Genomic DNA, 16596 nt, shown 5'->3' with positions numbered 1-16596 from the left:
ATGAAGCACATGAATTCAGCAATCATTCATTTCATTATTCACACCCAATCTTCATGAAGTGGACATTGAATGTACCTATTGGAAATCTCATTAAGAGTCCAGTTATAGTAATCCATTTCTGTCATCAAAGGAAACAGTGTTAAATCTAATCTCAATCCTACATGTGTTATTTTGCAGCAAAACATAAAAAATGAATATGTGCAGTGGAGCTCTTTTTCCATCTGTGAGACCCAAGCACTGGTTAAATGATGAGTTTCTTTCAGCATCACATGCCGTCTTCTCCACACTATAAATGAAATGTGTTTTATATTTAGACCATCGCGTGCACATGTGGATTTTGGACCCACTTTCACTCATTAGATTTCTCCTCAGGACTGTGCGGCCGTGTACCCACAGCCTCTCCGACATGTCCCGACTCCCTCCTCTGTATTCTTGCACATGTGAGCTGTCTCTGCATTTATCAGAAACTTTGTTTTTTTTTTTTCCTCACATTTTTGACTTTTAGTTTTGTTGCAAACGTATAACTTTTATTGAGCGACTACATTTGCTGAGCTCATGTAATACTCTAACCTCCTGAGCAGCGGTCTAATCAGAATAAATAAAAACACTTGCATTGGTGTGCAGGCCCATATTTGATGTACAGCAGCTCAAAAGAAAAAAATGAAAAAATATCAAATTACATTGGAAAGGTAACTACCGGCCTGCTGTCTTCTCTTGCCGTATTATTGTTACGTGTATGTTTCATGAAGGAAATAATTACCAAGTCTGAGTCTTGTATATTCTGTTTGTTGATCAGTTTCTGCTTGTTACCAGATGACCCGATTGAATGCTAATACTGCTGATGTTGTAACCAGCTGTACATCACTACAGTGAGTTATTTACCCTGCAGTTCCCCAGAGCTCTGTGGTTTTAGCATCTTTCAGCTAATTGTTTTGGTTTTCCAGCCAGCAGTTACACCGTGACTCTTCTTCTTCTTCTTCTTCTTCTTCTTCTTCAACTTCAAATAGTAGAAATATAAAAGTGTGGGGAACAAACCAGACCTAAAAAGAGAATAATTCTTTCATTTGTCAGGTGAGTGCAAACAAATAAAAGCTACTTTTGTTCAATGTCTGCCCAACATTTTTGCTATTTTAACTTTTTTGTACTGCAGATTACGATAAAGGGCATTTACTGAGGAGAAGCACCTTCTTAGGCTTTAGGTCAGAAGTCTAGTAGCCAACAGTTTGCCTTCCTGCTACGGCCTCTGAAAATAATACTAAAGTATATTGAAGTATAATTCATTATTTCTGTAGTACAGTATGACGTGACGGCAGCAGCACTGTCTGGCTTCAAACCTTCAAACAAAAGGCAGCTGCTTTTCGAGTTATAACCGACAAGAAACAAGATAAAAATAAATGTTGTGCTCCTTATGCCACAGCTGATCACAAACTGCTATCCTGCCAGAAAATCACAACATTCCTGACCTGAGATTCGGCTGGCAGCTTCTGTCGATGTCATATTTACCCACTCTGTCCCCTTTAGCACAGCCTGTAAGTGTGCTAAAGGGGTAAGTTAAATTAAGAACGTTGTCAACCTTAAAATGATTGTTGATTGGGCCTCTTTGTAAATGTTTAAACTGAAGGTGAGCAAGCTGAGTTGAAAAAAGATTCAGCTTCAGTTGTTTTTTACCTACTCAGGTTGCTTGTTGAGTAACCAGCCGACTGTTTTGAATTGACAGTAACGGGGATGTGTTTGCCTCCCGATTTGCTACAGGGAAGATATCTGTCAGCACTTTGCTTTCTAGAATAAATTAAACGCAGCAACTGTTGGATTCCTGCTCAGAGAGCTGAAGTGGATCAATTCTCTGATTTACCACTGCAATTATTTTGATTGGTGTAATTTGTCCTGTCATGTCTACCTGCGTACCTTCCCCTGGTTATAACTGTTTCTTAGTCTACAAATGCATTGATCTGTAATGAGAAAACAAGTTACAGGCCACATATTGTTGGTGAAATTCTTTTAAACATACTACCATCTGCAGTCCTGGTTGTAACCATCAATAATTCATTTTCTGAACTCCAAAAACATCCAAGAAACTTTAAAAACTGAAAAGGATTGTTACATTCGGAGGGTTCCTTTTAAGACTTTGATTCCTGTTGCTTCAACCAGCTGTCAGGAACACACACACACACACACAGAAAGTTTTTTTTTCTTTTCCCTTTTGTTCACTCCTCTATGGAAATGCGCATCTGTTCTCTGGCCACACACACAGCCTGAAAAACTCAAACGGCAAGCTGCAGTTATTCTGCTTTAATCCATTGTTCTGATTTAAATCAGCGTCAGATCTTTTTTTTTCAACCACTGTGTCAGGTTACCTTTCTTTGTCATCTTTGTCCTAATTTTCTTTTTCTTTTTTTACCCACTCTGTCTAAAGTTTTCTGTAAATGCAGTTGTTGAGGTCTCAGATTTGGGAATAACCTGTGTGAGGTTGTATGCCAGGCTCCTCCAGTGTTCAGTGGTTTTTGAAGTGGCAGGGTGGGCTGGCACTTACAGATTGTCCCATTGTCGGAGGGTCACAGGTTTGATCCCTCTTATAGCCGGTGTGCCCGTGTTGAGCCCGCCTCCTTCAGAGACGTTGCCCCTGCCTCACCCCTTTGTTGAGAGAGTTGTGTGAGGCAAAAAGTGCATCCGTTAAGATTCACAAGCTGAAAGCAGAGAGAGCTGCTGTTCACAACCGTTACAGTAGAGAGTGAGCAACGTGTTCACGTTGTTCTGTAGCTGCTGCTCACAAACCCAGTGTCGGACTGTTGCACAGTTACATACAGCACAGTTACATACAGCACACTTAAAGCAGCAGTTTTTCTATTCCATTCTATTTTTCTCTTTTTCCTAAAAAAAAAAATGAATAAAACTAGTCAGGTAGAGGGTGTGTGTCAGATTCAGATCAACAATGAAGGCCCTCTAATGCCGTTACATACTGACCTCTAGTGGATGATGTGTAACTTTCTTACAGTCGATACAAAACCTCACATGTAGCACATGATTTTGCAATTATATTTCTGAAGGTTTTTATGTTGTTTTTATTTAGTATTTTCCCCAAATAACCCAGGTACTGCACTGGACTTAAGATTAATCCGTTTTTAAAGAAGTACCAACCACTGTAATATGTGTGTATCAGTCTCCTGGTTAGTAATACAGTAATTCTAAGGATTTCGTTCTCTACTAATGGGTTCTCCTGGACCTCAGTTATAGAAACACAGTTTGTTAATATCCTCACAAAGATATATCTTTGTGAAGTGTATGTGAAGAGAAGACATGCCATGTTAAATAAATAAATACATCAGTATTATTAAAAAAAAGTTCACAAATAAAATTACAAGTATCACATTGTAGAAATACAATTATTATCATATTGATTGCATATAAATGTTTAGAATGTGGCTTAAATAAAAGTATAAATCAGAGGAAAGAATGTGTGAGTAAATATTAAGTATTAAATGTTGGCCCTGCCATTAATTATTAGTTTTATGTTTTCCTTGGTTAATTAATTGTTTTGTTTGTAATGTATTATTCACAAATGATTTGATTATTAATTATTATTGTTATTTCAATTATTAAAAATAATTCATCTTTTTGTTCTCTTGTTTTAATATTTGTTTTGTAAGAATCTTAATATGTAAAGTAACCAGTAACTTAAAAAATAAATGTAACAGAGTAGTCAGGTCAAGTACTTGAAAAGTGTCACTTACTAGACACTTCACTAAACTGTTTTGTCAAATGAACTATATTTATACTTTAACTGCTGTCGATTCAGTTTCTGCGCTCATTGCTCAAGTAAATCCAATTCCAATTCCAATTTAATTCACAAATGAAAAATGAGGCGAAGAAGAAGATGTTGTTATCTTAACATCTATAAGTGTCAAAAAGTTAGTTATAAAATAAGTAATAAAACAACAGGATTTATATCTGTAAACTGCCTTTCTTTGCCCAACTTGTTGATGCATCAAAGCGTTTCATTAAATACTCTCAGCATATGGAACAGCTGTATTTATATGTGAACACATTTCTGAACTTGATCTTGGCACAGGTTCTAAATGTAAATGAAGAACAAACAGCAGCTTTGTCCACAGAGGTCAAATTTAATGAAAAATGTCACATACAAAAGTCATTTAACCTGTAGAAAATATAACATTCAAGTGTACAAAGCAATTAAAAAAAGAATACCACAGAATATGTTTTAAAAAATGTCAACTGGGCACTTGGGTGACCTGGCAGATAAAACATCCTGCAGCCCGAAGACCACATGTTTGACGACAACAGTATATAAATTATATAAAGGAGTTGTCTCCTGTTAGCGTAACCTTGAGTACAGGTGTCAGTTTGAAGTTCATGCAAACAAAATGCAATTATTAAGAATAATATGAGTATATTTGAGAACGGCTGCATTACTCAGCAGTAACTCTGTACCATCAGGAATATAGTGGTTATAGGCTTAACACTGTATTTAGCATTCTTCGTACTTCGTACCAATGCTCCGTCTTCAGTATCAGAAACACTTTCGCTATGGCAGAAACAGGTTTATGCAGAGGCACTGAAGGTACCATGGAAGCTGTAAGCCATGTTAACAGGCACACTGGCTCTTCCCAGCTCGTCAAATGTCTTGGCATCCAAAACCAGGAGGAATGTCCCTTTATCCTGAAGAGAAAGGTTTGGTTCATATTTGGCTCTTATAATCACGTCATATCAATACAAGTACATTTAAATAAAAAAATTAAAATGATGTGCAGAAGCTGAAACAGTTCACAGGTAAACAACCAGACCAGCGTGTGTGGTTAAGAGAGGCTTACATTTTAAAGTGTACTTCAACAGAAGGTTATTAATAATGTCCTTACATTTTACAAAAATAAGAAAAAAGATAAAAAGGAAGAGAGGTAAATGATTTGCAAAAACTATGCATGCAATGTAATGCAGAAATATTACTTTTAGTCTGCATAGAAAAATACATGCATGCAGGTATGCACAGTTGCCCATAGTCCCAACAGGCCATGTGAAACTACAATGTTTAATTTTAGCTTGAAGAAAAAAAAACAACACACGTTTTCACACTTAAGACCCCATCACTCAGAAATCCAAAGGTGCATTTGGAATTTCCAATTACTGACACTACGATTATTATTTTTTTTTTTTTAACCATTCAGCATCTATGCTTTCTGTTTGCAATTTGAGTCTTCAAACTATCAAAGTTCATTTTGTGTAAATTCATCAATGAATATTTATGATTCCATGCGCTCATGAATATTTATGGTGGATTATGTGTCCAGACGATAACAGAACTGGAAGAGAAACTAAATCAAGCTCAGGCTGACTTTCATCCCTGCTGCCTGATATTAACTAAAACTGAAGCAAACCTGAAACCATTAATAACAATAGCAACTAGCAACACAGTGGTCTGTAAACATACCCACCTGTAGCACACACATTATTACTGTGAAGGATCTCTAAAATGACTAGCACTAAATAAGTCAGTTCTGGTACGTGGGCTCTCCTAGAACTCATGCCCAATTAAAAGGAATAATCACGAGACACCGGCATGTACTCCAAACAGAAATATGTGGGAACTGCTCGTGCTATACTAATACAACAAACACAAAATCATTCAAACACCCCCATACAGGGAGGAAAACCACTATTGAGGAATTTATAACTTTAAAACAACCCATGTGATTTACATGCTACTGTGTCCATGTGGACAAACCAAAAACTCCCTGACACCACGAATGTCAGAGCACAAAACTGCCATCTGCACAGGTAACATGAATTATGCAGTTGCAAATCATTATGCTGAGGCAAACCACGGTTCCCCTTTTCACACATTCTGTACGATCGAGAAGGTCGGGATGTTTAATGGAGGGGGAGATCATGTCAAGAAACTGTCAAGAAAGACAGATATACTTACTTCAGTTTAAGATGCTGAAAAAGTGATTGGTCCCTTAATAATAAATGTATAACCCTCAGCTGTGCCCTGTGTATATATAACTGAATCTGTATACCTGTAGTGCTCTGGTGAAGGCTCTGTGCCGTAACGCAAAAGTGTGATTTTTTTCAATGCGAGACAAATAAACAAGTGACATGTGAGCATGTTGTCCGTGATTTGAGGAGTGTGACATGTGCAACCATTTAACATTTTTTTTTGGAATACTCATGTACAACGTCAGTCTTACCTGGGAGGGGGTGAGAACCACCGAGAGGATGACTCCGTCGTCCTCCTCCACGGCATCAGGGCACGGCACAAACACGGGCTCTGATGGGTAGAAACCTTTCTCGTACCAGACCTGTGGTTTATCAGAGTCACACATCACTAGTTTTTCCGTGTTTGACCTTTATAATTCAGTTTATTATTTCTTCTTTAAGTCATGTCAATTCTGTTACCTGTCATTTAAAGCAATTTGCTTCAACTGTAAGCTTTTCTCTGGACTTCACAGTGCATGCTTCACATCAGTGAAATTTGTTGGCACTACTTTTAAAACATACTTGTGTTCTTGCCAGTTTCTTTTTCTTAGATTCTGTCTTCACTTTTTTTTTTTTAATATTTGAAGAACTTGACAAATATGCTTTTTTTGTTTCCTTGTGGAGAGTTAGGTGAGGACACTGATACCACTCGCCAGCTGTCTTTTATTTTAGATTAGTGGGAGCAGCTAGCGTGGCTCTGTCCTTGCCAAGAAACAGTATGCACATAACCTGTCATAAAAACGCACTTCCTCTTTTATTTGGAACATAACGTGTTGATTAGTGAGCTTTAGAGGCACAGCTAGGTGGACTGTGATGTTTCTAACCTTTATTCTAAACTAAACTACGACTGTAGGCTATAGATAGATAGATAGATAGATAGATAGATAGATAGATAGATAGATAGATAGATTTGTGTGTGTCTGTGTCAGGCTGCATCCTGCTGGGGATGGCTGCTGCCATCAAGGAGTGTCATTGCTATGGGGTGGGGGTGCCTGGTCTGGTCTAGGTGGGTGCTATATGTCTAAGTAACATCCACATGAATGCCAGGTCCAAAAGTTTCACAAGATGCTTAATGTTATTCACTTCTCCTGTCAGTGGCTTTAATGTCAGTGTACGTCCTGATGCCATCTGTCTTCCATGGAGAGGAAGTCTTAAGATAATTTTCTCACATTAAGTGAACACACACACAAACCTTCAGCGTCTTGTCCTTGAGGTCCATTTTGAGCAGAGAATCTCCCACCAGGTGTCTGAAGCCGCAGCCGTAAAAGTACCGGTACGGCCGTGTGTTCGAGCGGCCATAGTTGATCTGAGGGAACTCCAGGCCTCCGTACTTGTGGAGGTCATCCCCATGGAGATCCTCGTGCTGACAGAACACCTGTTGACAAAGAAAAGATCAGCCGCTCATCAGTTTCACCGATCTGCAATGGTTTCATGACCTGGATCTCACAGATTTTAATTCTTGAAGTTTCTAAAACTGGTTAGGTTTTACCTGTTTTCTCTCTGTTTTAGTTATGTTAATAAATTCTTGCATTGTTTTTACATTTCCATATCCTTGATTCTTTTTCCCAGTTACAAACTCCATACATATACCTATCAAAAAAAAAATCTTTATAAATGTATGTAATAATTCTGCATTTAAGAAATATATCACCTTTTTCTCCACTGCTTTCTAACTGACTGGTGTTTAATACTTATTATGCTAAATAGGAGATTACATACAAAAAACCTGATCTGCTTATATGTCACTGTCAATTATTTATAAACCACATTTCAAAACAATTAATGTTGGCCAAATGCTGTACAGAGTAGTCAAAGCATGTTACAGAAGTAGATATGATTTAGAACTTTTTTTTTTTTTACTTTTAATGAATTTAATGAATGTTTTTATGTATTACCACATCTACTCAAATAATGGATCCTAATACTTCTTCCGTCTCAATGATATTAGCATAGAATAAGAATAAAGAATAAGATAAGATTAATTACACAGCTTATTGTAATTTTTTTGTACCTCATTCATTGGGATGTCAAGACCATAGACTGTATATAAATATGGACAATGCATCCCCACTTCCTCCCATTTGTCAAACTGATGCCAGTTTCCCAGGGATACAGGCGGCGCCATCTTGCGTGTTTGGAGCCAATACAGTCCAAGAGTGGAGCAACGTGGAGCCCTGTTATTGATGACCTGCCCACACTTCCACTAGACTCACTGGCATTTTCCTTTAATCAATACTATGCTCTGCTCCACCTCCACCAGTTACAAAACAAATGTTGGATTATACACTGTACTTTTCTGTCTCTCACGATCTGCTTCACAGAGCAGCTGAGATGGCAACTGGTAGTCATCCTGATTCTATAGCGTCAAATAACTAAAAGAGAAAATCAGAAAAATGGACACTAGAACATGCATCAGCATTATATTAACTACCTAAAATGACAGAAACCTTCCTTGAAAAAAAAAAATGTATTTGATGTGTTTTAGTTTGGCCCAAGTCCCATCCACTAACATGGAGGGGGTGGAGCTTATGACCTATACTGCAGCCAGTCACCAGGGGGAGCTCTACTTGCTTTGGCTTCACTTTTGAGGAGCTGTTCAGTCGCCCATCTTTATACAGTCTATGGTCAAGACAGGACCCATTTCTGAGCAATCCATCCAGTTTTACATGTAGGTATTCATGCTGAAGAGTTTGCTATGTATTAATGCAGCTCACCTTGTCTTTGCTGACTTTGACACATGATGCTGTACTGGAGGGTCGAGTGTTTAGGTTCTCCCCTGTAGGGGTTTCGTCTGTCACGTGTAGGGGCAGAACAAAACGGCGAGGGAAAGGTCTGCACAAGGTGTTGTACACCTGAGAAAGACAGTACAGGAGCATTGCGGTGTTTTAAGGGATTCAACCCCTCCTGCTGTGTTAGTATAGTTTCTTTTCAGAAAGACACTGAAATATGCCACATAAATGACAACAATACCAATGAAAATATTCTGACTGATTATTTGTTAGTTTGAAGACAACAATGCCAGTGTCCGTGGATGTGTTTATTACTAAAGACAAGTTGACTTAAGGTAGATTGCCCCCTTAATAACTGGGTAAGAGCATCTAAGATGGAAATTCCCTTTAGAAACTGCAAAAAGACTTAATGTGTGTACACATAACTGGTTCCTGACCTCATCCAAAGCGTCTCCAGACTTGCGTAGGTTCTGGATGAGGTAGTTGTTGATGGCTTGGCCGTCGTCTGAGCAGCACATATCTAACATCAAGAATCCATCCTCCTCAAAGGCGTTGATCTGATGGAAGGTGGAGATGGCTTTGGTGTGGTACTTCACTGAGCTGACCTGTGGTAAACAACACAAGTTACCAAGATCAGCTATAGGGCCACATTTCTCTCATCCACTTCTCTCTTTCATCTTGCTTTGGAAGAATCTCCGCCAAGACGGTCACATCTGACCTCGCCTGTATGCTTGCTGACAAGATGGAAAACTGTCTCCTGTTTGGGATCCCAGTAGATTCCTTCACTCAGAGCCTTCCCCCTCAGCTTGCACGTGACTATCTTCAGCAGGTCCATCTTAATCGGCTGCTCGATGAACACCACGTAGTTCTCCGACATGGCTGGAAGTAGGGAAAAGGTATTTTTGAGCTTTATAGCAAAGGGCAGCTAAAGAAAGCAACATACACCACTTAAGGAGTGATATCCAGGAGTGCTGTCTTACCAAAGCTGTGGTAGTATGATGGATGGGACTTGTTTGCAGGCACAATAGAGCAGAGGACTTTGGCTCCTTGTAGTGTGTCTTTGGTGTCTGTCTTCTCAGGAGGTACACTGATGATGTTGTAGAGAGCACCTGGAGCAGTTAAACAATTAAAAGAGGGGTGGGACTCGATTAAAAAAAAATCTAATTAGTAATTATTTGTAATTAATAAATCTCGATTAATTACATTTTAATTGCATAACAACAGGGGTGGAGCAGCAATTTTAAAAGTGGGGGGGTTCTAGGGGTAGCACATGAGCACCGCAACCGCCTTTGGCCCCTGTTTCAGTCTCTTTCTAGATTTTCTTCATCAGGATATGCAAATAATATTGCATTGCCTGGACTTCCCTTCCTCATCCTAGAACTCAATGTTAATATTCCTGAACATGGAAGTGTTGAAATATTTTATGTAAACTTGATTTTGATGAGGAAACATTCATTTCTTTTGTTGTTCTTTTATCTGCTTTTTATTATTTCACATATATTTTGTTGTTCTAATCTGTTTTAACTATTCTTTCATCCTAGCCTTTATCGTACTCTATATTATTATTTTATTCCTCTCATTATTTAAGATTTAATAGTTTTATTGCATTTCATTGTCTTCATTTCTGTTCTTTTCTAGTTTCTAAGAGCAGTAACAGGGATGAGTTGATGTAGGGGATTTTCTTCATTGAAAAGGTTTTAAGCTCCAACAAATAGCTTTAAGTTACGTAAATGAACACCTATATGGCATTAATGCAAAAATATGTACTACTACAAAATTGAATTAGTGCATTTATGGATTGACAGCTTTCTGTTTCCCTCCTGTCTCCTAATTACATGACAACTTGAGTGGAAAATAAGTCAATCTTCTGCTGCCTTTCCTTTTTGGCATTCCTAACAAAAAGAATAATGCTTGCAAAACTTTGCATTAACTTTGTTTGCCACCTGGCTTGCTTAATAGTTTCGTTATAGAGAAAATTCGACATTATTAACTAGTTAAATTACCGTTTCATACCGCTGCTCTGTTCGCTGTCTGCTGCGGCGAGTGACGGGTCGGCAGCTCCGTGTTAGCGTTTACTTTGCCGGGCGGCCGGGACTAGTGGGTTTGGTCAAATGACTGTGATTGGCTGGATGACTGTCAATCAATCTAACTGTCTGGGGGACTGAGGTGCGCTCCATTTCAGTACGCTGGTACACAGCCAGGACGGGCAAACGGTTTAATACCTTACCAAAAAGTGGGGGGGACGAAATCAGCTTGTTGAAAAAGTGGGGGTGTTGCAACACCCCCATCCCCCACGGGTGTGACGCCCATGCATAACAATATTTCCCCCCAAAAGCATTTTTTTTTCAGTTTAAATGGATTTTAGTGGACGACTGAAGCAAATATAGCAAATATCAGACACAGACATGAATATTGTAAACTCAAGCTCTCTGGTCTGGAAAAATGCATTTACTGCATTTTAATTCAAAACAGTACAAAAAGAAAGAAAATGTCCCCTGCACTTTTTCCAAAAGGCCGTTTTGGTCCCCTGCTCTTTTTACCGTCCAAAACAATGTTCCGCTATAGTAAACAGAGACACGTCAAGCACTAGGACCAAGCGGAAAACGGCCGCTCAAGCTGAAGCCTGTTTCCCTTAGTTTAGACCCGCACACAAGCTCCTCGATTGGCTCTGCCGTTTCTTGTGTGATTGGCCGTCCCCGCTGTCACTCCACCTTGCTGTCACACCGCTCTGCTAGTCTGCAGTCAGGAGTCCTTGTTCACCTGCTACTGTAACAAACGGGCGTTTGTTCTGCCTGGGTCACGTCAGCTAGAAGGATTGTAATATCAGAGGTTTCATTTACATTAACGTTTGAATCGGTGTCCATGTGCGTATGTGCGTGCCGACATTTTATTCAATTTCTCCCCACTTGTGATGCCAGTTTGACCTGCCCACCACTGGGTGGTGCTATGTAAATGAGCTCTGTTTACCATATATCCCATAAATAAGTGTAAAATTGGTGGTACTGAGTTGGAGTGATGTTGTATACAAGGTGAAACACAGAATTGGGTGATAATGTTTTGCTACATGCTTTACAACCAGTCAAACCAAAAAAGGGAACATTAAACTTAATTTTTTGTAAGTATTGTGTATAGATTTTTGTTCTTTTTTTCAGTTCTCTATTTTTTATTGTTGATTTTTAGCTTTTTGTTATATTTATGTATGGTGTTGAATGTCTGTACATTGCTGCTGCAACAGAGAAATTTCCCAGTTTGGGATTAAGAAAGAAACTATCTATCTATCTATCTATCTATCTAAAAGTAGCAATAGAAAACTAGAAGAACTACTAGAAAACACAGTGAACTGAAAGATTAGAATTTTATTAAAAATACTTGTGTCCCTCCCACTTCTGAAATCAAAATTTTGTCCTTGTGTATAAGTGTAATCGGTGTACCACAAAATCGTGCACTGACAAAAGTTCTACGTTGTTTGGAAAGAAAACTGCGATTAAATGGGTTAATTTTTTATTTAAATTTTTTTAACACACAAGTGTTTCTGTTATTTAGCGTAACCCACTGACTAAAATGGGGTTGCTGTGTTGGTACAACACAATACAATTCAATAGTGCATCTAAACCACAAACTACAAAATAAAATCACAGCTGCTCTCCCAGTTATTTGAAACAAGCTAAGCTTTAGTGCAGGACTGTTATATAAGAATGTTTTGGTTTTTACTAGTGTACCTATATGCACTGGCAAGTAAGTGTATGTGAACAACCTAAGGCTGATGTTTAATGATGGCAATGTATTTTTTTTTTAATAAAGGGACAATAAAAAACATGTCGCCCACTGTGTAATGCAAATCTCACCTTTGCTCCCATACGAGTTGCCCATGTTGTAAGCGGTGCCATCTGGGTCGTAGTGTGGATGAGCGGTGGCCCCGTTTACAGCGATGAACTTACTCCAGTCCACCTGCAAAACATAGCAGAGAATGAGAAGTGTGTGAGTCTTGTCCTGTGGCAGGACTGGGAAGATGATGTTTATGCCTATACAGCCTGTTACATAGTATTAGCACCCATTACACAGTGAGGGCCATGTTAGTACCTTTTCCATTGTTTCTAGGCTCTCTGGATTCACTTTGTGCATGAAATTAGTCTCCGTGCTGACATAGTAGTCACCTTTGTATTTCACAAAGCTCACACTGGCATTGTCTGTGGGTTCTGTAACAAAGAAAAACACAGCCAGGCTATAATGTTAGGTTTGGCTCCTTTAAGAGAAAATCTTCCACAACATGATTTACAGCTTGTAGTTACTTCAAAAAGTCCAAGTGGGAATGCAAAACATTCTCTTCTACCCCCTCTGGTTCCCCCAGTAGTATATCATTATGTAAGCTTGGTTTTCACAGAGTACTTAAAAGTCTCCACCTCTGGCCTCTCTGGTTTAAAGTTTGAACAAACAGATTCTAACCAAATGATTCTTTTCTTCCATCTGATCTAGATTTTTCTCCTAATCGTCCTGGCTCTTCTGCGCCTTCTCAAATTACCAAACTGGTCTTGCGTCACAACAATCTGTATTTCATTTAAATAAGTCACAAACAATGTGAAGCAACATTTTTGCACAATACCTCAGAAAACATTTTTTTTTTTTTTGTCATGAGCCCTCTCCTTCCTTTTTATACTTTATCCCATCCGTCCTTATTAGGCCTACTCACCGATCATCTCAAAGCGAGAAAGGAAACGCTGGAAGAAGTTTTTGCAGGGGTCAGGCATGGCCAGGGTGCCAAATTCTGACATCACAATGCGGTCCCTTTCACTGTTCTTCTTGTAGGCATCGCTGTCCAGGAATCGACTCCTGTACGTCACCTGGCCTTTCTCGATCTTGAACTGGTGTAGCATGGCCATCCCATCAAACCAGTGGTTGTAGCTGCCATGACACACAGGCATCAAGGCTCAATAACATGTATTTGGAGGTTATTTGTTTTGTTTTTTTACAAGGGGTTACCAACTCACTGTGTGTTTCCAAATTCAAACTTCCCTGGGCCATTGCGGAGGAGGTTGCCATTGATCCAGGAGGGAATGGTGCCTTGTACCGTGGTAGTGATCGGCTCTGGGGTTGCTTCTACGGAGCGGACGAGAGGAGCTATTGTTTCCAGTCCTTTCAGTACCGTGGTGATGCATTCCTTCGCCTTGCCATTGTCAACAGCCGTGGCCTCACCTATAAGAAATAAATACGTACACGGCCTCAGCCCCAGATTGTTTTTATCTCAATCAAGACAAACATTAGTGAAAAAGGTTAATGTCAGGAAAGGTCACTTTTACTTTTCAGATAAGAAAAATGATCAGACAGAAGCCTTCAAATGAAATGTACACTTTGTATGACATATTTCAATATTTTAACAGAAGACTGAATATGTCAACATAATCAAATGTGTAAAACTACTTCCTATTGAACTACTAGTGCTGGTCTAATAATTGTGCAACACCAGCAACAACTGCTTAGCTCTTTGTTTACAACTTTAAAATGCTCCACTTTTAATCCTCTGGATTAAACCCCAGTTGTAAATTAATCCTCTTTCAGACCTTTCCCATTCAGTTTTTAGCAATGTCTACTTTACTCGCTGATACTAGTCAAACTAATACGTCCCGCTGAATGAAAGATCATTTGTAATGGAAATTTATTTAATTAACAAATGAGTACCAATTCATAAGAATTAATATATGTTTTTGAAAGTGAAGCTGTGGTCGACCTGCATTTCTCAGCATATGGCATTAAAGTCCAGCTCCAGCTAGTTCACAGTCAGCAGCTCCACTGCTGACTGTGAACTATTTCACCGAGTCCTGTGTTTGCAGAAAGGCCAAAGTAAACATGCAGACGCGGTGATACATTTTTGAGGACCTTTTTGCTTTAACTCCTCAGTGACCGTAATAAACCCTGTTCCCTGACTTCTGTGTCACAGTAACTGTGTTTCACTGTGCTTCACATCACCATTAGTCTGATGAAACCTGCTGCCTTCCAGACGCTCCAGCGTTAACAAAGACTTGTGACTTAAATTATTGAAAACAGGCGGCTCCTCTGTGGCCGTCAGCGCTGGAGACAGGGAGAGGCGTGTCTTTACAATGGATTCATTTGAGTGTGAATTTAGATTATTGCATTAGTAAAATTATGACTGTGATCCAGTGATAGGAAGTTCAGTATAATAAAGTAGAACCCAATGCAGGGAAATGCTCAGTTTGATACAGTAATAATGATAAGAAAGGGTAAAGCCGGCGTATAAGCAAAGAGTAAACAGATCTATGGTGACTTTACTGGATCATTCTCAGGTTATGTGAAACAAAGAAAAACTAATGGCAATGAGAAGAACCTGAAGCCTGTTACATGCTAAATTTTGCATATAGCTTGCAATAACTGCCTCAGGGAGCTTCTGTTTTTCAACTCTGCCTCACCTAGATGTTTGATCTTTAAGTGTGCACAACAAATGTAGAAACCTGACACTCCAGTGCACAAACTGAGGATATGGAACTTGTTTGTCTAACATTTAAAAGCACTTTATGCTCAGAAGTCACACTCTTGAAAACAGTAACACTGCTGTACACTGCTTATACATTTGAGGAATAAAATGTGTGTAGCAGTGTTTTGGGTTCCTGTAACACACTAAATGCTGACATCTAAACTTTTTATAATAACAGACCTATGGCCTACTGAGAAACGCAACTGAAAATGGTGAAACGGTTGTTCTCCTCTTCTGAGCAGTGCCATTGTTATTGCCCTGCTGCCAGCTGGTCTTCCGGGACCAGCAGCTGTTCCCAGTGCGATACTCATGTAGGCTTAACTGCGCTCAACGCCATTCAATCCTGCGATCATTGATTCTACATTTAAATCATAACGAAGTAATAACTTCAGCCTTCAGCGCGTTTAGCTTTGTCAACCTGAAACCAGACACGGAGCAGGGCTGAGCGGAGAGAACACTTTGTTCCGCCAGCAGAAAGACACGGTCACCCATCACCGCGCTCTCAGCTCCACAGTCAGACCTGCTGGTGTACCCATCGACAGCCCTCGGCAGGTTTTATACACGAGTTAACGTGCAAAATGAGATTTTAGCTATTCATAAGACGCTTCTCAAGTGCATGTGAGTCTCCAGATGTGCCGTTGCCTGCCTGTATATGGTGCTACTGTAAAGCAGGTGAATCTTCCTCTGCACAGTAAAACATGCATTACAAATGTGAATACCTTACCTGGACTCTCGGTCTTCACAGGTGACATGGCAGAGGATGAGTGCAGCTCCTGATCTGTATCTCTGACTCCTGCAGGACCATAAAGCTCCCAGCACTGCAGCTACATGAAGCTGCTGGAGCTGCGTTCAGCGGCGCTATTGCGTAACCCTTTACGTAACGCTGCACACTATTTCAATACGCCCCGGGCGGCCGCAACGCACACTGCTCCAGGGAACTACAGCCGTGACCATATACCTTTATAATGTTACTGTTATCGCTCATAGGATACATTCAAATATACATTTACCCCCACAGCTAATCATCTGGCTATTTGACATCTGTTTTCTGTAGCTCCTGATGTTCGTTCCCTCTTCGTTCCTTCTTTTTTGCAGTGATAACAGGGATGCCTGTCCGGGGCAGGGAGTCCCTTTCCCCGTTGAATCCTCCAGCTCCTCCCGGTGATCTGCTCCATCTTTTCGGTGTCGACCCGTCATGTGTATGAGTGAGGTATATTTTAAAAGAAAATATTCATGTGGAGTCAAATGGTTAGCCAGAGGGCCAAGTGTTTATGTTAGTGTCAGGATTCAGCAGACTTGAAGTCTGGAGTGACAGATTGAGGGGCCTGAGGTTAAAGGTTGCATACCTATGTAAGAGGGGTTTCATATGCTTCTCAGTATGTGAAAAGTGGACTC

The 16596-nt window shown here is 39.7% G+C and overlaps 1 protein-coding gene across 1 annotated transcript; it reads right to left on the bottom strand.

Annotated features, from left to right (window-relative positions):
• Positions 1-4106: 4106 nt before the first annotated feature.
• LOC311502379 (carotenoid-cleaving dioxygenase, mitochondrial-like) lies at positions 4107-16220 on the bottom strand. The gene is made up of 12 exons (XM_084564569.1): positions 15926-16220; positions 13703-13907; positions 13405-13616; positions 12798-12913; positions 12563-12665; positions 9698-9826; positions 9436-9596; positions 9155-9322; positions 8703-8840; positions 7181-7363; positions 6201-6311; positions 4107-4674 (listed from the first exon to the last, which is right to left on the bottom strand). The coding sequence occupies exons 1-12, from the start codon at positions 15951-15953 to the stop codon at positions 4558-4560; spliced, it is 1671 nt and encodes a 556-aa protein (XP_084420695.1). The 5' UTR covers positions 15954-16220; the 3' UTR covers positions 4107-4557.
• Positions 16221-16596: the final 376 nt, after the last annotated feature.

This window comes from Chelon labrosus (genome assembly GCF_963514085.1).
Source record: "Chelon labrosus genome assembly, chromosome: 17".
Classification (NCBI taxonomy): domain Eukaryota; kingdom Metazoa; phylum Chordata; class Actinopteri; order Mugiliformes; family Mugilidae; genus Chelon; species Chelon labrosus.
Note: the sequence above shows the minus strand (reverse complement) of the source record. Positions and strands in the feature narration are given on the sequence as shown.